The sequence below is a fragment of the Rhineura floridana genome, chromosome 5, assembly GCF_030035675.1.
Source record: "Rhineura floridana isolate rRhiFlo1 chromosome 5, rRhiFlo1.hap2, whole genome shotgun sequence".
NCBI lineage: Eukaryota > Metazoa > Chordata > Lepidosauria > Squamata > Rhineuridae > Rhineura > Rhineura floridana.
In genome coordinates this window covers 114,027,526-114,052,352 of record NC_084484.1, presented here as the reverse complement: position 1 = coordinate 114,052,352, position 24,827 = coordinate 114,027,526, and the positions used below count along the sequence as shown (strand labels likewise).

Here is a 24,827-nt window from a genome sequence, read left to right as displayed (position 1 = left end):
TTGCTTGACAATTTCTAACTTTCCGTGGTTCGTGCTTCTCACATTCCATGTTCCTACTGTGTAAGTTGTACAACTCCAGACTCTCCTTTCGCACCTGTGTGCATCAGCCTCTGGGCTTCCTTTCAGCTTTGACCCAGTGCCATCATTAGCCACAGTGCTACTCGTGCTTGTCCATTGTTCTTCCCCAATAGTGAGTGCTATCTGACCTAGGGGTCTCATCTTCCAATACTATGTCATGTTGCATTTTGGAAACTCTGTTCTTAAGGTTTTTGTGGTAAGAGGTATTCAGAGGTGGTTTACCATTGCCTTCCACTGAGTTTGGATGCATCTTAGTCTGGTGTCTCAGCTTTGACCATTCTACCTTGGGTGAGCCTGCTAGGAGTCTAGCCTCTTGGTCTAGACTTCTGATGGCATTGCTCTCAGCTTCTTCAACACTCTCAAACCCCTCACCACATTAAGGTGTGCATCCTAGAGGAGGATTACACTCCGTATTTTATTTGATTGATTGATTGATTGATTTATAGCCCACCCTTTCTCCCAGCAGGAGCCCAGGGTGGCAAACGAAAGCACATGTTTAAAAGTGTTTTAAACATCTTAAAAACAGACTTTAAAATACATTAAAACAAAACATCTTTAAAAACTTTTTTTAAAGAGCCTTCAAGACATCTTTGGGGGAAAAAAGGTTAAAAACATATTAAAAAGCAACTCCAACACTGGGATAAGGTCTCAACTTAAAAGGCTCCATATGAGTTATTTAATTTGGTTATTCTGATCACTGTATGTATTTATGCTGAGGAGACAATATTATGACAAGATGAGTTGATCAAAATGAGTTGACTAGCTAAAAAAGAAAGATTACAAAGACACCAAGTGCTGCCCTGAGCTTCTTCTGGGAGGAAGGGTGGGATATAAATTTAATAAATAAATAAAATACCAAGTATTTATAAGTTCTCATTACTATTTTCTTTCAAACCTTCTAAACACTTTAATAATAAAAGGCCATTTATGGGCACAATCCAGCAGGAACATCTCCTGGTCAATAGACCATGATTGCCCAAATTATAATTTCATTAATTCGGATATTGTTCCCTGTGAATTGGACTATATATTTATTAGAAGTCATTTTAATGTTTCAGAAATTCATATTCAGGCTTCCCTCTTTCATCAAGTTTTTCATGAGTTTTTGAGTAGTTTGACATGCTTAAATCTGAGATTATCTATCCTGTATTCTTGCAATGGGGCCAAGAATGAAATTGTTGGAAGGGTAAAATGCCTCATCCTCATACATCTAATAATGACAACTGAAAAGCCACTGTAGACCTGACCAAATTCACAATGAAATGATGGAAGAATAAATACAACAAGAACACAACCCACCTAATAATACATTTATCATATCATTTGGAAATGCACTTTAAACCAGAGTTCATCCAAAATAAATGTATTTGTTACATTCTTGCTCATTCTTCCTACCTTTAAAGCAGCATATAAACCTTTAGGAAGGAATCAAACCACCTTGACAATTCAAATATTTATTCCTTTTCTGCCCACTGTTAAAATCTGTGTAATTAATAAAAAGAGAATTCATATGTAGAGTAATATATGCTCTTCCTTTTGCTAGAATAGTTATTGTTCAACAGAAAGAGGCCATTTCAGGATATATAGTACCCACCCATATCTATTTCCTTTCCCCATGCGTCAGAAAAATTATAGCAGCTTGAAGGCTGACCTGATTATCTTCTTGTCCTTGAAAGTTTGACCTCTGAACTAGGTGTAGAAAACACCAAAACAGAGTGAAAGACTGACACTGGTAACATGACAAGCACAGAATTTAGTTAAGCAGGAGTCTTGAATGAATTTTAATGTTTGAAAAGCTAATGTAGTCTGTGGGTTTTATCTTTTTAATTGTCTAATATGAAGAATGGATTGTATGACATTGATTATAAGGTGGGGCAGCTGAATAGGGAGCATGTAATCTAAAAAAAAAAAGATTTAGAGATTGTTGTAAATTACACCAGCAAACCTCAGATCAGTCCTTTTTGGTCTGCCACAGATTAGTCCCAAATGTTACCTGTTAACAGAATCCCTGTACTTCCATTTTAGAAATGGCATGAAATTCATACCTGGAATGTCACATCTGATAACGTTACATGCAGGTTTTTCCTTGCTCATCACTATACACATCAGTGAAAGGGGCTCCTTTTTGGAGGAAAGGTGGGATATAAATTTAATAAATAAATAAATGATATCATGAGCATACACTGTCAATAGTTATGAAAACTCCATAGAATCTTAGAATAGTAGAGTTGGAAGGGGTCTATAAGGCCATCAAGTCCAATCCCCTGCTCAATGCAGGAATCCAAATCAAAGATGGCTGTCCAGCTGCCTCTTGAATGCCTCCAGTGTCGGAGAGACCACTACCTCTCTAGGTAATTGGTTCCATTGTGGTATAGCTCTAACAATTAGGAAGTTTTTCCTGATGCTCAGTCGAAATCTGGCTTCCTGTAACTTGAGCCCATTATTCCATGTCCTGCACTCTGGGATGATCGAGAAGAGATCCCAGCCCTCCTCTGTATAGCAACCTTTCATGTACTTGAAGAGTGCTACCATATCTCCCCTCAGGCTAAACATGCCCAGTTCTTTCAGTTTCTCCTCATAGGGCTTTTTTTCCCAGTCTCCTGATATCCTTGTTGCTCTCCTCTGAACCTGTCCATATGTAAGATAGAACATATATTGAAATTTAAATGGCTCCCTTCCATTTTCTTCAGTATATTTATAGATGATGCACTGGAGATACTGCCAGTGGAACTTTTTAGCTGTTTATAGGTTTATGTCAAAACTGAATACGTTGGATCAAACAGACAGGCTCCTTCTGTTCACAGGAGGCATCGAGGCTAGCCGCTGGAGGAAAGGGAGACACAATCTTTGCTGATTCCCCCTTAAGCCTCCTATGCTGCCTCTTACACTGCTCCAGAGGGTTGCCCTCTCTGGATTTTCAGGAGGTATAAGATTGCCTTCCCACCCCCTTCCTCCAGCATTAGTAGAACTCCACTGAGTGCAATTCTGGATCTAACACAATGCAGACACAGCTATATATAGATCACCCCCAAAATCATCTCCATGTGTTACATCTGTGGCTCCAGACAACATGAGCTGTGGTTGCTATACGTGAGTTAATTGCCAAGATTATTTCTAACCAAACACCCCAAGTGTGGGGGGTGGTTAACCTTTCGTTAGGGTACTACTGCTGGTTTATAATCAAGATATATAGTATTTGTGATGGAGAGATTCTAGAGAGGAGCAAAAGAATGACCTGATGCACTTTCTTTTAGATTTCAACTGGCGGCTCCTGAAAAGCTGTCCCCTTGCCTCCCAATGTTTATACTCATGCATTACCATTTCTGAACATTCAAAAATCGATAATACTTGGTTGGTGTTATCCAGATTCTGCCTGTTCACAATACTCTGTGAGTCTATAGCGACACAAGTTTTTAGTAATTTCATATTGGCTTCCAGTTATGTTGCCAGTCATCTGCACATGTGCAGTACAGGTTTTTAGGCACCCAATCACAGCATCAGCTGTTTTGAGTGGGAATAACTGTGGGGTGAAAGCTGTTCAGCAACAAGGGACGGCTGGCAGATGCAGGTTTGGTTTAGCCCAAAGCAGCCCAGTTGGAAGTCAACACAAATGGCTGAAGATCTACAACTGCCCTACAATCAAGTAAAGAGGCCCTCAATTCATACTTATCCCACTTTCAGAGAGGATTTTGTACTAAATATTTCCAGAGTACTGTAAAATTGAGAAAGCAAAATGAAATACACAATAAATAAACATGTACTTCTTTTGGGTAGCTTTACTTAACCCACTGTGTGCCACTTCTGGAAATCAAAGAAGTGCCATGACATACAGTAGCAAAAATTACTGAACAACTTAAGAAGTTAATGTAGTTAAGATGTAGAGATATTCTTCTGTCGAAAGGCAGAGCTGGGGTCCCAATCCCGGGGAGCTGGATCCCGGAGAGTTGGGAGAAGAGTATTCGGATGGATGGCAGAGGGAAGGGGGAGGAACTTCCCCCCTTTGGAGCGAAGACGAAACAGAGGAACTGCCAGTGATAAGGTCGCTTAGCAACAGGGAGCCTGAGCCCTCCCTGGACATTCTCACGCCTCCCCCTCTTTCAGGCTCAGAGCAAGAGGGGAAAGAGGGAGGGCTGCTCACAGCCGAAAAGCGGGGAGGCAGTTTACCATCAGCCCCTCCCCTATCCCCCATCCTGGAATCGGAAACTTCAGAAGAGGAGGGGGTGATGCTTCCCCCCTCACCGCACATACGCAGACAGCTGAAAAGACAGGAGAGAAGGGGGGGAAGGCGGGCAGTACCTGAGGGGCAGTTAAGGAGGAGCGAAAGATTGCGCGCCCGTTTGGCCCCTTCTTAAAGAACAGGCGGGAAGAAGTCCCTTGCTCTGTCAACTTTCTCCCAATGCCGCAGGACCTGTATCCCTGTATTGCTTCATGAGAAAACGCAGTCTTTGTTTGGACATTACCCTAATAAAACACGAATTAACTACAACCGCTGGTCTAGTTCCTGAGTCATATCCTGGGCCTGACAGCTTGACAGAGCCACCTAAATCACCCTTAACGCTCTCTTCACTTGACTGGGACAAGATGTCAAAGGGAGCAGCGGGGGGGACGAACCCCACTTCTGAGACAGAAGAAGTGGAACTCTTGAGGACTAAGGTAGCTGATTTGCTGACGGATGTTCAAGCCCTGCTAGCAGCAGTCAAGGCGCTGAAGATGGATAATCAAACCTTGAAGGCCACGATAGACCAGATGCGAACAGCCCCTCCAGCTGCCGTAGTAAAGGTTCCCATTGGATTGCCCCCAAAATACGCGGGACAAAGTGATCAGTTGGCAACCTTCGTGGCTCAATGTGAGTTATATCTGGATGTCAGGCACACGGAATTTCCAGACGATGGGGCTAAAGTAGCTTTCGTGATTAGCCTCCTGGAGGGAGAAGCTGCAAAATGGGTGACTCCGTATCTCGTGAGAAAGGATACTGTCTTAGGAAGGTACAGAGGATTTATACAGGAGATGACCGAGATGTTTCAAGACCCGCAAAGGGCTGAAACAGTAGCGCGGCAACTAGGCGCTCTGAAGCAAGCTAAAGGGACTGTTTCCGAGTACACTAACGCTTTTAAAATTCTGTCCCAGGAAACTGGTTACAATGACGCCGCCCTGATGTTTATGTACCGGAGTGGATTAAATGCTGAAATCCTGGATGAGTTGTCCAGGACCTCCCCCCCAGCTGACCTACCAGGGCTCATCCGGCTATGCCTACAGATAGATCACCGGATGGAAGGAAGGCGCCTGGAAAAGAAGCAGGAGGTCCCGAGATACTCAGCCTCGGCATCCCGCAACAAGACCCTTCCCACTGCAGGGATGGCAGGTAATGCAACTGAGGGACAGGGAGGGGCTAGGCCACGACTGTCGGAAGAAGAAAAGGAAAGACGACGCCGGGAACGTTTATGCTTCTATTGTTCAAAGCCGGGCCATGTGGCCAGAGACTGTGGACTGAAAGGGGGGAAAGCCGAGCCGTCGAGAAACTAGAACACCCAGTCCACGTGCAGGCCGGTGGACTGGGGGCAGCATTGTATAAAGGCCCCCCAATGATCCAACCTCCCTCAAAGGGGGTGTTGGTCTTGCCTATTCGGATTACAACTTCCAGAGGAGTGGTGTTTAATTCCACTCCCTTAATTGACAGTGGAGCCTCCACAAATTTTATTGATGCAAAGTTAGTCAAGCGTCATGGAATTTCCCAGTGGAAACTGGACGCTCCCCTAGCTGTGGAGACTATCGATGGGAGACCCCTGAAGTCAGGAGGGGTGACACAAGCCACGGAGGAAGTGAAACTTCAAATCCCTGGGCACGAAGAGTTCATTTCGCTATACGTGTCAGATCTCTCGAACTTTGAGGTGATTCTGGGAATGCCCTGGCTAGCAAAGCATGAACCCAAAATAAGTTGGAAGGAGGCGGTGGTGTGGTTCACCTCACAGTATTGCCAGGAGAACTGTCAACCTGAAGGAATCAAGGACACCCTAGTGGGGGCAGTGCAAGAGATTGAGCAAGTGACCCTGCCGCCAAAGTATGAAGAATTCAAAGATGTGTTTGATGAAAAAGAGGCAGAGACTTACTCCCCCACCGCCCTTACGACTGTGCGATTGATCTAGTGCCAGGAGCCAGCATCCCATCAGGGAGAATCTACTCTCTCACAGAGAATGAGAGGGAGGCCCTGAAGGAATTCCTGGATAAAAACCTGAGGCGAGGATTCATACGCCCCTCACAATCCCCTGCTGGAGCGCCACTATTGTTTGTGAAAAAGAAGGGGGGGAACTCAGACCCTGTAACGACTATCGCGCATTGAACCAGATCACCATCCCCAACAGCTACCCGCTGCCCCTGATCTCAGAGTTGCTGGACCGACTGCGCTCTGCAAAAATCTTCACGAAGTTGGATTTGAGAGGAGCGTACAATCTGATCAGAATGAAGGAGGGAGATGAATGGAAAACAGGATTCTTGACCGCTTACGGACAGTATGAATACCTGGTCATGCCGTTCGGGCTTTGTGGAAGTGCAGGAATTTTTCAAAAATTCATGAACGATGTGTTTAGAGACTTGTTGGACACGTATGTAATCTGTTACTTAGATGATATCCTGGTGTTCTCAAAGAACCAGGAAGACCACGACCAGCATGTGAAGACGGTGTTGAAGAGAATGAGAGAAAATCACCTGTATGCTAAATTAGAGAAATGTGGATTTGACCTCAAGTCTCTAGACTTCCTTGGATATCGAATCTCAGCGGAAGGCGTGGAGATGGACCCAGGGAAAGTAAGCTGCATATTGGACTGGGGCCAACCTGTCACCAAAAAGGATGTACAACGGTTTTTGGGGTTTGCCAATTATTACAGAAAGTTCATTCCAGGGTTTTCCAAATTAACAGCTCCTCTGACTGACTGTTTAAGGGGGAAGAAGAAGTTTCAATGGACAGAGAACGCCACCGAGGCCTTTGAGGAGATGAAGAAAAGGTTTGCTACTGAGCCCATTCTGCGCTTTGCTGATCCGAACCGCCCTTTCGTAGTGGAAGCAGATGCTTCAGATTTTGCCATCGGGGGGTTCCTGCTACAATTAGACCAAGAAGGGAAGGAGCTGCACCCCTGTGCATACTTCTCTCGGAAGTTAAAGTCTGCAGAGAAGTTTGGGAGAAGGAGCTGCTGGCCATCAAGGACTCTTTTGAAAACTGGAGACAATACCTAGAGGGGACCTCTCATCGAATTGAAGTGCGCTCCGACCACAAGAATCTTGAAAGCCTCCAAACAGCCAGAAAGCTGAACCAGAGACAGATAAGATGGTCCCAGTTCTTCACTAGGTTTAACTTCCAGATTACTTACCATGCCCAAGCCAAAAACCAGAGAGCGGATGCCTTATCCAGACAGCCACAATACAAAGAAAGTGAATCTGAGGCCCAGCCTCAGTACGTAATCCCGCCAGAGAAATTAACGTTGGGAGTATGCCAGCCTTCATGGGAAGAGGAACTCAAAAAGGCACAACAAGAAGATGCAGACATGCTAAAATATCAGCAGGAGACGGGACAAGGTCAAGACTCAGAAGTAACCTTTCACTGGAGAAATGGACTGTTAATGTTCAAAACCGCCAGATATGTGCCAGAAGGGGAATTAAGGCTCAGAATCCTACGCCAGTGTCATGATTCCATCACAGCGGGACACTTTGGGATTTACAAGACCATTCAGAACGTGGCCAAGGACTTCTGGTGGCCTAAAATGCGTCGGGATATTGAGAGTTATGTAAAGTCCTGCTCTGTCTGTCTACGGACAAAAACACAAACAGGGACACCAGCAGGACTGTTACAACCGTTGCCTGTCCCACACGAGCCCTGGAAGGACCTCTCCATGGATTTTATAACTGATCTACCCAAGTCCCAAGGAATGACAGCCATCTTAGTAGTGGTGGATCTACTTACCAAAATGGCACACTTCTTTCCTTGTGCAGGGGCCTTAGAGGCTAAAGAAACGGCCAAGTTATTCATAAAAGAAGTCTACCGGCTGCATGGATTGCCAAACAGCGTAGTCTCAGACCGAGGAACTCAGTTCACAGCCAAATTTTGGAGAGCAATGTGGAAACAGTTGCAGACGGAATTAAAACTCTCCTCTGCCCATCACCCCCAGACAGATGGGCAGACGGAACGCTTGAACACCGTTTTGGAAAGATATTTACGAAGTTATGTGTCCTATCAACAGACTGACTGGGTATCATATTTGCATTTTGCAGAGTTCGCCTACAACAATTCTCTGCACTCCAGCACTCAACAAACCCCGTTCTTCGCTAATTATGGATTCCATCCTAAAGTCTTTCCAAGCAGCTCAGAAGGAATGCTGGTACCGGCAGCTGAGAACTTCCTTAAGGAATTGCAAGCGGCGCAACAGACACTGAAACAGCAGTTAAACGAAGCCAAAACGGAGTACAAGCGAGTTGCTGACCTGCACAGGAAGGAGGCCCCCCCCTTCAACCGGGAGACCAGGTATGGCTGTCCACCCGCTTCCTCCAGATGCCGGGCAAATGTAGAAAATTACAAGACAAGAGGGTGGGTCCTTTCGAAATAGAAACTCAAATTAATCCCGTGGCGTACCGACTGAAGCTACCTGACACGTTTAAAATACATCCTGTGTTCCATCGATCCCTCTTAACGAAAGCCGCCCCTCCCAGTGAGTTACGGCCGGAGGAACCTCCCGGAGCTCCACTCCTGGTAAATGAGCAGCTTGAGTTTGAAGTTGAGGAGATCTTAGATTCCAGGATCAGACGCCACAAGCTGCAGTACTTAATTCACTGGAAAGGCTATGGGGTGGCTGACAGATCATGGGAAGATGCAGCTGATGTGCATGCTCCAGAATTGGTAAAACTTTTCCATCAACGTTTTCCCCACCGTCCCAAGCCAGACAAGGGGAGGGGGGCACAGCCTGGGAGGGGGGATGGTGTCGGAAGGCAGAGCTGGGGTCCCAATCCCGGGGATCTGGATCCCGGAGAGTTGGGAGAAGAGTATTCGGATGGATGGCAGAGGGAAGGGGGAGGAACTTCCCCCCTTTGGAGCGAAGACGAAACAGAGGAACTGCCAGTGATAAGGTCGCTTAGCAACAGGGAGCCTGAGCCCTCCCTGGACATTCTCACACCTCCCCCTCTTTCAGGCTCAGAGCAAGAGGGGGAAGAGGGAGGGCTGCTCACAGCCGAAAAGCGGGGAGGCAGTTTACCATCAGCCCCTCCCCTATCCCCCATCCTGGAATCGGAAACTTCAGAAGAGGAGGGGGTGATGCTTCCCCCCTCACCGCACACACGCAGACAGCTGAAAAGACAGGAGAGAAGGGGGGAAGGCGGGCAGTACCTGAGGGGCAGTTAAGGAGGAGCGAAAGATTGCGCGCCCGTTTGGCCCCTTCTTAAAGAACAGGCGGGAAGAAGTCCCTTGCTCTGTCAACTTTCTCCCAATGCCGCAGGACCTGTATCCCTGTATTGCTTCATGAGAAAACGCAGTCTTTGTTTGGACATTACCCTAATAAAACACGAATTAACTACAACCGCTGGTCTAGTTCCTGAGTCACATCCTGGGCCTGACATCTTCAAAGCTAATGTGAAAGAACTAGTGGTTGGTTTGAATATGGTTCTGGATGGTACCTATATAAGCTACCAGAATTTTTCTTCTCAGATACCTGGCTATTCAGTAATAAAGAAAGTTTTTATTCTAAGGATGTGGTGATCAAGAACATATTCTATCAGGAACTTTGCTTGAACAGCTGTCTTCCCCCCCCCCAACTCTCATTCATTTCATTGGGATTTTATACAGGAAAAAATCCTAGAGGTTTGTGCTCTGGATGCATAATTAATAAATGTAGTTTTCCGTTTCATACGGACATACCTTCCACTCAATCCATCTTTGAATATCATTGCATGTGTTGAGTGTTGGTCTCCACACAACCTTTCTGCCTGTGGTGGTTGCTCCTACCTCCCAAGGAATTAACATTCCATAAGCACAGCAAACAACATGGAGGCAAGCCTGTACATACATTTTAACTTTTCAGTGACTGAGATCAAATGGTGTCTTCAATATGTGAAAAGTCTTATCAACACAAAACACACATATGACTGATCATTAGCTCAAAAATAGCACTTCACAATGGACCCAGTTTACTGAGAGTTCAAGCTCAGAGATATCAAGCAACATCATTGTGTAATGTATATTCCTCTGTAAATGTGTCCACAATTCATCCTAATCAGATCAGACAAGATCAGCCATCATGGCTTTAACAAGGGATGAATGGGCACCATAAGCAAAGCAGTTATGTTCACCAGTCCTAAATCAAAAGAATAGCTACTGGCTACATTGCTTCTCTTTGTACTACAGACCATAGAAACTGGTATGCTTTGAACATACAAATCTGCCTTATACCACACCAGGTCATTGGTCCATTGGTCCCCATTGGCTCTCCAATATGTAGGGCAGACTTGCTACTTTAACCGGAGATGCTGGAGACTGGAACTTGGACCTGATACATGTATCCAAAGCAGGTGCTCTATCACCAAGCTATGGGCCTTTTAAATACATGTATACTTGCTTGTTCTGATGAAACTTTAGATCAGATGATGACAAGAAACATATGAGCAAAGATGAAAAAAGGAGAGTCATCTTGGGGTAGACAAGAAGAAAAACAAAACACTGTTTAGTCAGAGGATTTGTAACATTATTAATAAACTATATCTCAGACACACAGGGTAAGTTTTGATAAACCTTTGTTTTGCAAAATGACTCCATGAACAAGCAGCATGAAGTGGATAACCTTTCAAGCTGCAAATGTGACATTACCTGTCTGCCTATCTCCGATTCAAATCAAGATCAACGGACATATTCTGATTAATGCTGAAGCAGAGTCTGCTGTCACAAAACTGTTTTCTGCCATGGTCATCAGTTCAAGCTGAATTTGCTTCTTCGTGTCAGTGTCACACTGTTGAATTGTCATTGTTTAAGTGCTAACTGAGGAAGCTCAGTTTCAATTTAACATGAACCCTCTTCCACATATATAATTTCACATATATGTGACACATTTGAACTTTCCCTTTTCTGTTATTGATAACTATTTAAATTTTTATTTATCTTTGAAGTACAAGTTTCCTAGTTCCCTGTACATAGCAATATTCTTCAAACGTGTAGGACAAGGGTGGGAAAACTGAGGCCCGGGAGCTTAATACACCCCTCTAGGCCTCTTCCCAGGCCACACTCCTCACTAGCTCTGATTCATTCCACACCCCCAAATGTTTTTGCCTGGCTGGGACTTTTCCTCTGATGATGCCTTTTGCGTCTCTGAATGGGGCACAAACATAAGAACATAAGAAGAGCCTGCTGGATCAGGCCAGTGGCCCATCTAGTCCAGCATCCTGTTCTCACAGTGGCCAACCAGGTGCCTGGGGGAAGCCCACAAGCAGGACCCGAGTGCAAGAACACTCTCCCCTCCTGAGGCTTCCGGCAACTGGTTTTCAGAAGCATGCTGCCTCTGACTAGGGTGGCACAGCACAGCCATCACAGCTAGTAGCCATTGATAGCCCTGTCCTCCATGAATTTGTCTAATCTTCTTTTAAAGCCATCCAAGCTGGTGGCCATTACTGCATCTTGTGGAGCAAATTCCATAGTTTAACTATGCGCTGAGTAAAGAAGTACTTCCTTTTGTCTGTCCTGAATCTTCCAACATTCAGCTTCTTTGAATGTCCACGAGTTCTAGTATTATGAGAGAGGGAGAAGAACTTTTCTCTATCCACTTTCTCAATGCCATGCATAATTTTATACACTTCTATCATGTCTCCTCTGACCCGCCTTTTCTCTAAACTAAAAAGCCCCAAATGCTGCAACCTTTCCTCGTAAGGGAGTCGCTCCATCCCCTTGATCATTCTGGTTGCCCTCCTCTGAACCTTTTCCAACTCTATAATATCCTTTTTGAGATGAGGCGACCAGAACTGTACACAGTATTCTAAATGAGGCCGCACCATAGATTTATACAATGGCATTATGATATCGGCTGTTTTATTTTCAATACCTTTCCTAATTATCCCTAGCATGGAATTTGCCTTTTTCACAGCTGCCATACACTGGGTCGACATTTTCATCGTGCTGTCCACTACAACCCCGAGGTCTCTCTCCTGGTCGGTCACCGCCAGTTCAGACCCCATGAGTGTATATGTGAAATTAAGATTTTTTACTCCAATATGCATAATTTTACACTTGTTTATATTGAATTGCATTTGCCATTTTTCTGCCCATTCACTCAGTTTGGAGAGGTCTTTTTGGAGCTCTTCGCAATCCCTTTTTGTTTTAACAACCCTGAACAATTTAGTGTCATCAGCAAACTTGGCCACTTCACTGCTCACTCCTAATTCTAGGTCATTAATGAACAAGTTGAAAAGTACAGGTCCCAATACCGATCCTTGAGGGACTCCACTTTCTACAGCCCTCCATTGGGAGAACTGTCCGTTTATTCCTACTCTCTGCTTTCTGCTTCTTAACCAATTCCTTATCCACAAGAGGACCTCTCCTCTTATTCCATGACTGCTAAGCTTCCTCAGAAGCCTTTGGTGAGGTACCTTGTCAAACGCTTTTTGAAAGTCTAAGTACACTATGTCCACTGGATCACCTCTATCTATATGCTTGTTGACACTCTCAAAGAATTCTAATAGGTTACTGAGACAGGACTTTCCCTTGCAGAACCCATGCTGGCTCTGCTTCAGCAAGGCTTGTTCTTCTATGTGCTTAGTTTATCTAGCTTTAATCATACTTTCTACCAGTTTTCCAGGGACAGAAGTTAAGCTAACTGGCCTGTAATTTCCGGGATCCCCTCTGGATCCATTTTTGAAGATTGGCATTACATTTGCCACTTTCCAGTCCTCAGGCACGGAGGAGGACCCGAGGGACAAGTTACATATTTTAGTTAGCAGATCAGCAATTTCACATTTGAGTTCTTTGAGAACTCTCGGGTGGATGCCATCCGGGCCCGGTGATTTGTCAGTTTTTATATTGTCCATTAAACCTAGAACTTCCTCTCTCGTTACCACTATTTGTCTCAGTTCCTCAGAATCCCTTCCTGCAAATGTTAGTTCAGGTTCAGGGATCTGCCCTATATCTTCCACTGTGAAGACAGATGCAAAGAATTCATTTAGCTTCTCTGCAATCTCCCAAAGAGGGGTATATATGAGTAGAAACTAGCCTACATTTACAAGGTAAAATTCACATTTGTTGTTCCAATCATTTTGCCTCTGGCTCTGCCCACCAGTGGCATGTGGTCCCCAGAAGGTTGTCCAGAAGGAAATGCAGCCCTCTGGCTGAAAAAGATTCTGCTCTAGGGCATTCCAATGATGACAAGAACAAGACTATCAGCAACTCTACTTAAGTAACAACTACAACATTAAATTGTTTTCATTTATGCTTCACAAGACTGTTTTATACATGTAAATATGGGGGGGGGTGACAGATACCAAACATACAGAATTACACAGCCACGAGAGTGGCTGTATACTATAGCCAGTGTGGATTTTTCACATTCCACAATGTTAAATTGAAAACACCCCCCATGCCATTCTGATGCTTCCGATAAGCTCATTTCAAAACAAAACCTTACAAAACTTATAGTCCTGAACTCAAAAACGCTTCCTTAACAACCCTCTAAATTTTCATGGCAATAAACAAAACACTCAGAAAGAATCCAGAGTTCAAAGTCTAAAGAGAGAGAAAAATACCCTGGAGCCCTTTTGGACTTTTTTCTGTCAGTGGTCTCACAATTGCTTGAAATTATTTTTAAAAACAGCTATGTTCAGAGAGCACCTGTAATCCTATTACTGACCTTGCCCCATACTCTGACCTTCATCTTCTGCAGTTTAAAAGTAAAAAAAACTGTCCGGTTGATTTTTACTTAATTTAAGAGATTTAGCATTGAATTCAATGATAATGTTGGGCATGCTCAGTAAGAACCAACTGTCAGTGTTCTAAAACCCAGACTCACAGCTGCTTGGCTTGCCTAATCAGGAGGCCATACCAACACCAGACTTTGATTTCACTTTAGACAGTCATGGCTTCCCCCAAGGAATCCTGGGAAGTGTAGTTTGTGAAGGGTGCTGAGAAGAGACTCCTATTCCCCTGACAGAGCTCCAGAATAGTTTAACAGTCAGCTGCTCTGACTGAAGGTCTGTGAGGGGAACAGGACGTCTCCTAGCAACTCTCAGCACCCTTCACTAACACATTTCTCAGGAATATTTGACAGGTCTGGTGTGGATGTGGCAAGGGACAGCTTTGGTTTAAATTTGGCCACAAGGCTACATGTGACTGCTGTAGAATAAAAAAGTGGGGGAAACCCTGAAAAGCAGTAATACTATTCAAAGTGTTTTCCTTTTGGTAAGGAAAGGGGCTTCTTCTCTGCCCAGTGCCCACCCACACAATCTCCTTCCCTCCTCCTCCCCTCCCTGCCCCTCCCCCGGGTCAGTGTTGGACTATGACCTGAGAGACCAGGGTTCGAATCCCCACACAGCCATGAAGCTCACTGGGTGACCTTGGGCCAGTCACTGCCTCTCAGCCTCAGAGGAAGGTAAAGGTAAAACTACCTCTGAATACCGTTTATCATCGAAACCCTATTCACTGGGTCGCCATAAGTTGGGATTGACTTGAAGGCAGTCCTTTTCCATTTTCAAACATGATTGCATAGAAATAAATCCCATTGAACTAAAAAAATATGCATATGATCAAACCCATGCTCCCTTCTCCTCCCTCCTATCCCCTCCCTCTTGCCCCCCTCCCCTCCCCTTCTAATCCCCTCCCCCTCCAATCCCCTCCTCTCCATGGTCAGTTTTACCTATCTTAAGCATGATTGCACGGGAGTAAATACTATTGAACTCAATAAGCATGCAAATGATCAGACCTGGCTTTCCCCTCCTTCTCCTCTCCTCTCCCTTCCTCCTCCCTGCCCCTCTTCCCTCTTTCCCCCTTCCCTGCCCACTCCAGCCATCCCTCCCTCCCCCCAGTCAGTTTTACCATCCTATTCGTGATTGCATGAGAGTAAATCCCACTGAACTCAAACATGCAAATGATCAAACCTGTCCTTCTCCTCTCCTCCCCCTCATTCCTGCTCCCATCTCCCTCCTCCCCTCTTCCTTCCTCCCCTTCCCCTCCTCCTCCTCTCCCCATCCCCTGTGCTCAATTTCTCCTATCCTAAGCATGACTGCAGGGGAGTAAATCCCACTGAACTCAATAAGCATGCAAATGATCAATCCATTCTCAGCAAACATGCACAGGATCCCATTTCTTACCTCCCAGATTAAAAAGCAGAGAAATTCACTAATAGGCAAAAAACCTCACGGTTTAAGAATGTACCTATAGCCCACAGATATTTCTATCCAACTTTAAAAAGCAGGGAAATTGGGCAGCTATAGTGAATGCACCAGGGAAGCAGGAGACCTGACCTCCTCTTTGAGATATTGTATGCCCTACAAATTTGTCAAACTGCAAACACAATTTGGGTTGGTCTTTCACAGTCCAATCCACTTGCTGTGTAGCTTGGAAAAATTTGGTAACATGTGCCTCTGAGCATATGGTGAATGGTGGCAACACCTGCAATCAGCCCAAGTAATAGAAACAAGACATGTGCTGTGCTGATCTTCTTTTAGCAGGGAGGAAGCAACAGTTCAGATGGTCACTTTAAGTATGTCTGTTTTACTTTGCAATTTTAGTGAAGTTTCCTATAGGAAATTATTTTCTTTTGCTTCTGTTTCTGTGAATATGTGAAGTACAGCAACACTTTGCAAAATTTACACTAAAAAAAGTCCAAAAATAATTGTGGAATAATGGCACTGACTATTCTGCAGAATAGTCTCCAGTGGACATGTGGAGTGTCTCAGTTTGCACAAGATAAAACAGCGGGAGGTGAAATATATTCTAGCAAAATTCCAAGTGTGCTCCATGTTTTTAATTGACCATGCCCACCATGCCTTAAATGAAGTGGTTTAAACATAGCAGGCTGAAAAAATGCATCTTGGGCAGGATAAGTTTGTTTTTTCCCACAGCTAGAGTCATTCCTGAAGTAGCGACATATTGTAATTAGTCTGAATTTACATCAAACTGCAGATTCAGATTCAACTGTTAATGTACCGAAAATAGAAACAGAACATAACCTCCAATTTGAAACACAAAAGGCTGTCTTCACCATCATATGACACTGACTAATACAAAGGCTTTGAAATTAATAAAAAGAAATTTGACACAGGTTTCTAGGATGAATAATGAGAGAAATATAATTCTCTAGATTAGATTCTCTGTAGAAACAATAGTAACACAGGAATGAAGCAAAGTAAGAAGAACACCAACAAACATACAAAAATGTAATTCTCCCATCTTTGGAGACAGCAGGTATTGCCACCATTCACCCTATGCTCAGAGGCACATGTTACCAAATTCTTCCAAACTACACAGGAAGTAGATTGGATGGTGAAAGACAAACCCAAATTGTGTTGGCATTTTGACAAATTTGTAGGGCAGTACAATATCTCAGGTGTCCTGCTCCCCTGGTGCATTCACTATAGCTGCCCAATTTCCCTGCTTTTTAAGTTTGATAGAAATATCAGTGGGCTATAGACCCAGGGCCTGCAGGAAGAGAACATCGCCGCCCAGGGAAGGAGAGTCTGCTGCTGCTGCTGCTGTGGGATCACCACCTCCACCACCCTTCCCTGTGGGACTTCTGCCTGGCAGACCTGCATCCTGCAGGACCAGGCCCCAGGTACCCAGCCAGCTGGGACTGATTGCTACCACCTGTCCCTCTTTGGAGGGATACATAAGCCGGCTGGCTGGGGTGGCCTGGGTGTTTGTGTTTTGTGTGCTGCTTTTTTTTTTTTTTGGTGGGATTAAGAAGGATTAATTTTATGATGTTTGAATTGGAAATTGGTTTTAAATTGTTTAGGACTGTGGTTTGTTTTTGTATATGTATATTATGTATAGCTTTTTGTTATTGTAAGTCGCCTAGAGTGTCCACTAACCTGGACAGATAGGCGACCAATAAATAAAATATTATTATTATTATTATTATTATTATTATTATTATTCTTAAACTGCAAGGTTTTTTGTCTATTAGTGAATACCAGTCTACAGATACTGATTCCAGTGTTAACTCTACTCCAGTTATTTCTGTTGCTACACTGTTGAATAGATTGTAATTGGATCTTAGCAGAAAAATGCATAGAAAACTAGAGCCATCATGGTTTGATATATGATAAAATAGTTTCTCTTTATAGTAAACCATCATTGAAATTCTGTTCCTGGTACTAAACAAAATTTAGCTTCACAAAAGCTAAGCATTAAGTGGTGCACTATCATGGTAACAATATAGTAGGAACTGATATATAAGCTGTGGAGGTCTGCAGTATACTCAATTGCTTGTAGCGCAGTTCAGCCATTTACTGCCCAGGCAAATGCCCAGTTTATATTATACCCTCTCTTGTTAGGAGATGGATCTGTGTAAAGTGCCCGCATGATAGGTGATGCTATCTGCATGGTCAAGGTGAGGCATATTGGTCTTCCAGCATGCAAAGACTCTCATTTACCTGGCCTGGACTGGCCCCACTGATGTAAAATTTGCTTAACCAAGTGAACAACACTGGCAAAGATTTGAACTGGGAAGAGAGGGAGAATGAAATGTATGTGTGTCTCACATTTTAATATCTTTGTATTGGTCCCTACTCTTCACTGGTACTTGAACCTTGCTGATAACTCTAGTTGTTCTTTGACCCTCAATCAGCCTTAGTGTATAGTTCATATTCAACTGTCAGTATGATTTAAACAAGAGTCCCAAACTAAGCTTAATATAATAAAAGGACAACACCTTTGTGGATATTTAGGTTGCATACATGTGAGCTATTTCCAAAATGACATAGGCAATTTGTAAAGTAAAAAACAAGTTATGAATGTGAGGGGCCTGGAGCAGTTTTCCTGGTTGGCAAGCTAGATGAGTGGAGGAAGCAAGAGCAAGAATATGGAACCATATTCTGAAGAGTATTTAAGTGTCATCCTTGAAAGGAGTCAAATAATACATCCAACACATCACTTTTTGTTGGGTAAAAAGGGGCAGTGATTTAATAGGCTATTTCCTTCCAAATACTTAGACAAAAATTACCTCTCTTTAATAAGTGCTATGATCTCCATTTTCTGAAAGCCAAGTTAGAGTGACACAGATATAAACCAACTTCATTTTCTTATACCGATGTCTAAGAAATTTGTAATTTTATTCTTGTTCTTATATTTGGTTTTAATGTTTGTCTTTATATTGTAAGTCACTTTGACTTACTTTAATTTTTTATTTTTATTTATTATTATTATTATTATTATTTAATTTGAAATCCAAATTTGTCCAGCTTGCAATGCTCAAGTGCATTACAAATTGAGCACTATTCCTTCTAGAAGTTATTTTATGCTTCAGAATTAAAATAAGATTTTGCACATCTGCCCTGTATCCAAAGCAATTTGCTTTGTAGGTGTAAGCACAGAAGTTCTCCGTTACTCTTGACTAAGCTTTTGTTGATTGCTGTGAACTATGTGACCAGACCATCTAATCAAGCAAACTTTAGTTTGGAGAATACCTGCTCTGTTTGGTGGTCAATCAATTCTCTTGATTGTTTCTTGCAAACATTTCATGCGATTGTTGTTGCCATTCAGTTCTACAACATTCCTCATGTGTGCTTATTTGGGGAGGAGGGGTAGTTGAATTTCCAGTGCTGCAGGGTGGATGAAGGTGAAACCAAGTATAATTTCCCAAGGGGCAGTATGATAATGAAGATGTGCCTTGCACTATCAGTACCTGTGCCAATAATTTGAGCCAGGAGAGATCTCTGAAACCCTCAATTTCTTTTCCTAAACCCTCGCTGAAAAACTTTGTTAAGTCTGAATCCATTCTGAATTGAGACAAGTGTAGATAACCCATCACTAACTTTATTCCAGAACAAATTCTGAAAAAAACAGAACTTAATTTTTCTGGTTTAGTATTGTTCACAAGCAGTTACAGTTACTACAGGCACATCAGCACTACTTACAGGTCAGTGATGATTTGACAAATCTAAAATGTACATGCGACTGGGATCATGTATTCTGACAACATATGGAAATGAGTGCAGACAACCAGACAGGCTGTCTCTCAGGATTTTTCTAGTGCCATTCTCTTTAGATGCTTCAGCCATGTCCCAGGTAAACTGGAATAACTGCTAGACATAACCCAGCAAGTTTCTACTGCTATGATTAATTGGGGGGAAAGCAACTTACCCATGAACATGAGAGATCAATGTCTGTGAGAGAACTAGTAAGACGGAGCTGGTGAGAGTAACAAGTGATTTTGTTCATTTATTGTATTATTGTATGTTGTACACCGCTCAGGGAGCCATTGGCTATGGGCGGTTTATAAATGAAATTAAATAAATAAATAAATAAATAAACAAGTGCATTCTCCCCACTCTTCTATCCTTGTAATCAGGAAGTCACAGGGGCACAGCTGGTTGTCAGGAAAGGGTTTCCAGTCACTCCAGAGTTGAAATTCAGTTTCTGAACGGATGCAAATATTTCCTGAGTTGCTCAGTCTGGAAGTATAAGATCTGTCCAAGGAAGCAGAGATAAGGTCTGTCTTAGTCTCAGTTTCTTCCTTTCTTCTCGTATTCTCTTTCAAGATTTTCTTTTCCTGGGATTTCATTAATTTCATACACAATGTTGGAGCTTCATTCTCATCTTCAGAGACATAAACATCTGGTGGTCGTGGACCTTTAAAAGTTTTTTTTTTAAAAAAAGAAATTGTTGTTCAAAAGAGTGTATTATCCCCACCCCCGAAGACACACAGAAAGAGTTGGACGTAGTAAATTTTGTATCAGACTTGGGAAACCATTAACACACAGCTGGTTTAGAAGGTTCTGAAAGAGCTGATCTGGGAAATTCACTACTAAATTTTGGCCTACACCTCTAAGATTTTATGCAGTGACAGACATATTTGGATGGACTGTCCCCACATGGATGGCTGAAGTGGAGGTGGTGTACTCATTCCACACAATGGATTAACTCTCAGGGGATAGTCTGAACTAACTCACAGACTTTCTGTTGAAACATATCTAAGAACTTTTCATCAAAACACCATTTGGAAGATAAAAAGCAGTCTATAGTTTTGGACTTTATTTTATGCTATCCTTAGCTGGTGCATACTGACGCAACTCAGGGTATTTTTAGGTGCACGGTACTGGAAAAGAAAATCAGTTATCTTAACAAGAGATGCAAAAGGCTACATCTGAAGGAAAGTTGCATGTTCATTTGAAATATCCAAGCCACTTGGTTGGGTCAGACATGATAGAGATTATAATACCATTCCCTTCATGGAAGCAGAGTTCCAAATACAGAAGGGGTCTCTCGGATCAGCTGGAGCCCTTCCATTAATGGATGGTCCAGCTGTTCATGCAGCAAATACTTAAGATCCAAGCCACTGTGTTGTATTTAAGTGGATGATTATCAGTGAAATGGCTTCTCAGCTGATGTCACACTACCCAGAGCTTGGAAGTAACTCGTTATTTTTAACGAGTTACTTGTAATTCGTTACAATTTTAAATAACAAGTGGGTAATTCCATTACATTTGGCAAGTAATGGAACGACTAGTAATTTCCCTACTTTTCAGCTGCAACTTTAACATTTCCACGTTAGGTTGCACGTTACTTGGGGGTGGGAACAAGGGGAAGACAGCTCCTGGCTGTGATTGGTTAACACAAGACATGTGCCTCACACTGATTGGACCTCTGCGCAGACTGTCTCTTCCCTCGTGATCTGTGTTAGGAGGCATGAGGGAAGAGGTGAATAGGCAGGGCCTGCTAGCGTCTGAGAGGACAAAATGGACGCCGGAGGAAAAAGCCAGGGCAAGGACAACGGAGAAGGCAGCAGCAGAATGGTGAAGAGCTGTGGAGGTGAGTGACAATGGTGTGTGTGTGTGTGTGTGTGTGTGTGTGTGTGTGTGTGTCCCACCCACGGCACCGTTCTGCCCCCCCGCCCCCCGTGGCACTGTTCTGCCCCCCCACTGCCTCTCCTTACCTCTGCTGCCCCCTCCATCAATCACAAGGCACTTCCGAAACTTCGGCCTATCAGAGCTTGGAAAAGTTACTTTTTTGAACTACAACTCCCATCAACCCTAGGCAACATGGCCACTGGATTAGGCTGATGGGAGCTGTAGTTCAAAAAAGTAACTTTTCCAAGCTCTGGCCTACTTCTCTTCCTTCCCCCCTTTTTTGAACTCTCCCCCTTGTTCCCATGCATAGCTGTGTGCTGTATTTATCCAGACAGAGCACTCCTGCCTTTTAAAATGCCGGCTAGCTTTTTATTGTATATTTATTTGAACTCCATCTTTCTTTTTATTTGTATTTTTGTCCTGTTTAATCACAAGACTGAATTGTATGTGGGACAAAAACTGTCTCAGTAATAATAATAATAATAAAAAAAATAAAAAATCATTAGGCGTATAATAAATGGCTTAAGGCTGATTTTTTTGTTCTTGGCAGAGATGAGGTGAGAAGTAGGGTCCTTGCAGCTCCTCCTCTCAGTCCCCCAGCTCTCAAACTCATGTTCTGTGAGAAAGAGAGAGATTCCCAGTCCCAGAGAGACATAGACTGTTGACAATCTCTGCTAATATCTATACAAATGTACATAACATGCATCACCTGAACTCACATGATCTAGAGTTACCTTAGATCTTGCAAGATTTGCAAATGAGAAGCAATAGGGTTTTATATTAGTTCTGATTGTCTATTGGGCTATCATAGGTTATATGTTTTTTTCATTTTCTATGGCACAAACCCCAACTTCAGTGGAATTTATGTGATGTGTTCTAATCATTTGAATTTGGCTAATGAATGCTTTATTCTTTCATCAGAACTTTAGCAGTAGTACTAAAATATTAATAAAAAAGAAAAGGGAAAGAAAAAATACTTTTCATACATCATTCAGCTGTATTGCTAATTATAGATATAGATATAAAAGATAAACGGCATTTTGTCAAAAGTATTTTTGTCTACATTTTATACCTCATCCTTGGTTTTCCAAGCTTGGCATGGAATGCTTCTCATACAGAATTAATTTGAAATGCTGCATATTTATTATCATAATCATCATATTCAAAATAAAAAATATATGTACCGCCTTCAAGTTGATTCCAACTTATGGTGACCCTATGAATAGGGTTTTCATGAGGCTGAGAGGCAGTGACTGGCCCAAGGTCACCCAGTGAGCTTCATGGCTATGTGGGGATTTGAACCCTAGTCTCATTTTGTTCTCACAACAACCCTGTGAGATAGTAGGTTAGACTGGCCCAGGCAGGGTTATTCAGTGAGCAAAAATGATGCAAATAGGATCTCTTTTAATTGTGCTATCGACGTGCTTACTTCCACTCTGACTGGGGCATTTTGCAGCATGGGGAAGAGATGGGGGCACATCACAGCTGAAGTTCACCCATATAGGAGCATTATCTCTTGTTTATTACAGAGACGCCTGTTGCAGGTTTTGCTGCTGAGAGCAGCAGTCAGTTAGTGCGGCCACTTGAGTCACAGCTTGTTGATCCTGAGGAGGCAAAACTAGAAAGTGAGGTTCAGAAAGGAGGCCCTGTGCATGAGGAGGAGGAGGGCATGAAGCAGTGCCAGTTGCCCACAGCCACATCTGCAGAACAGCAAGTACCATGGTTTGGCTTTGAGAAAGCTTGTACATTTGTGAGCCAGAGTGGGAAAAATGTTGTTGTACGATGCAATTACTGCCTTCCAAGGATCAAAAATCTGACATCAGCTGTTTCCTCCTCATCCAATGTGAAGAAACATTTTGAGGTAAGCCTTTGTCATGCTGGTCCTCAAAGCGTGTCCATTGTCTATTTATGTTTAAATTGTGAAGTTCCTCTTCCATTTTTTCTTGGATTCATGCTTTGTTCTTCTTGCTCAGAGGGCACACCCTGAGAAGCTGAGAGCAATTGAAGAAGCAATAAAGGCAAGGAGACGTGGCCTTCCTGAACCAATGCATGACACCCCTCCTCCCAAAATGCTGAAGCAGCAGCAGACAACCCTTGAGAGGTGGGGATCTGGCAGGGAGCCTGTCACCCAGAGCAATCTCGACAGGAGAATCATTGATTTCATTGTAGAGGAGACATTACCACTTCAGACTGTGGACAAACCATCATTCATTAATCTGGTTCGCATTGGACTCCCCAAAGATCTCACCATCATATGTGCCAAGACTCTGAGAGACAGAATTGAGAAGAGAGCATGCCACATGAGAGAAACTCTTGCAAACCGAATGGGTGCTGTGGCATATATAGCAACCACTGCAGATTGTTGGACCAATGGCAAGAAGAGTTACTTTGGGGTAACAACCCACTGGATCAACCCAACTACCCTGAAACGTGAGGTCGGAGCCTTGGCTTGTAAGCATCTGAAGGGGCGCCATACATACAATGTCCTTTCAAAAGCACTGCATGATGTACATGTGCAGTACAGGATCCACAACAAAGTTATGTGCACTACTACAGACAATGGCTCCAACTTTGTGAAAGCGTTCAGAGTTTTCATGGCCAAAGAACCAGTGGAAGCTGCAGGCACCAGTGACGATGATGGTGATAACCAGGAGGAGGAGGAGGCTGAGGTGGAGTTTGTGCCTATCTGTGAGATCCTGGACACAGGACCTGAGGCAGAGGAAGAAGCTGCAGACTCAGGAGAGGATTTTGTTTTACCACCACACCAGAGATGTGCTAGCCACACCCTCAACCTTGTGGCAACACAAGACATAGAGGCCATGCTTTCTGACTCCTCCAAAAGTAGTCTTCTTGGTCCTTTCAAGAAACAGTTTCATTCCTTGATGGGAAAGTGCAGCAAGTTGTGGTCCAAGCAGAACCAGTCAGCCCAGATTGCTGAGTATATCCATGCGCAATGTGGTGTGTATCTGAAGGTACCGAATAAGACCAGGTGGAATTCCACCTTTGATGCGTTGAAGCAACTACATGAGCTCCTGTCAACTGTGCCACTAAAAATGCATGCCATAATGGACCGCTGCTCCTTGTCCAGGATCACAGCTGCTGAGATTGAAGTGGTACAGGAATACACAGAGATTATGGAGCCACTAGCCCAGTCCCTAGATATCCTGCAACGGGAGAACGGCATGTTCATGGGGTATTTGCTACCAACGCTCTGCAATCTGGACCGCAAGTTAGAAAGACTGGAAAACAAACCTGAGAGGTACACATACTGTTTTCAGCTGCTGAGAGGTGTGCGCGAAGCCCTAAGAAAGCAGTTTGCAGCTATCTGGGAGGACAAGAGGCTTCTTCTGGCAGCCTGCCTACACCCTTGCTTCAAGCTAGATTGGCTGGAATCGTGTCAGGCCGCCACCCATACCAACAAGTAAGAACATTAGGGAAGCCCTTTGGGTGGATTACTCCAAGGGAAATGTTGTCTCAAGGGAGGCATCAGAGGGCTTAAGGTGGTAGGCAGGGGCTGGGCCTTTTGTTCCTGGGGCTCCTCATCACAACCTTGGGTTGCTGCAGGTAATCCTTAAGGGTCTGCTGTGCTGCCCCACGAGTGTGGTGACTTGGTCACCTTCCTACCTTCCATGTCATCATCCACAGGCTCAGGCTGGACCCTGAACCAGGGGACATGACAAGCATCAGGAAATGAAGAGCAGATGATGGTTTCCTAACATATATGTGTTAACATATCCTCT

The 24,827-nt window shown here is 43.6% G+C and overlaps 1 protein-coding gene across 1 annotated transcript in view; it reads right to left on the bottom strand.

Annotated features, from left to right (window-relative positions):
• Nucleotides 1-24,827, bottom strand: part of SAMSN1 (SAM domain, SH3 domain and nuclear localization signals 1) — a 153,134-nt gene that overhangs the window by 76,784 nt on the left and 51,523 nt on the right. The window contains exons 7-8 of the mRNA XM_061629497.1: nucleotides 19,548-19,870; nucleotides 19,382-19,438 (exon numbers count right to left, since the gene is read on the bottom strand). Of these exons, the coding sequence (XP_061485481.1) occupies nucleotides 19,382-19,438; nucleotides 19,548-19,870 (380 nt within the window). The remainder of the gene's footprint in view (nucleotides 1-19,381; nucleotides 19,439-19,547; nucleotides 19,871-24,827) is intronic.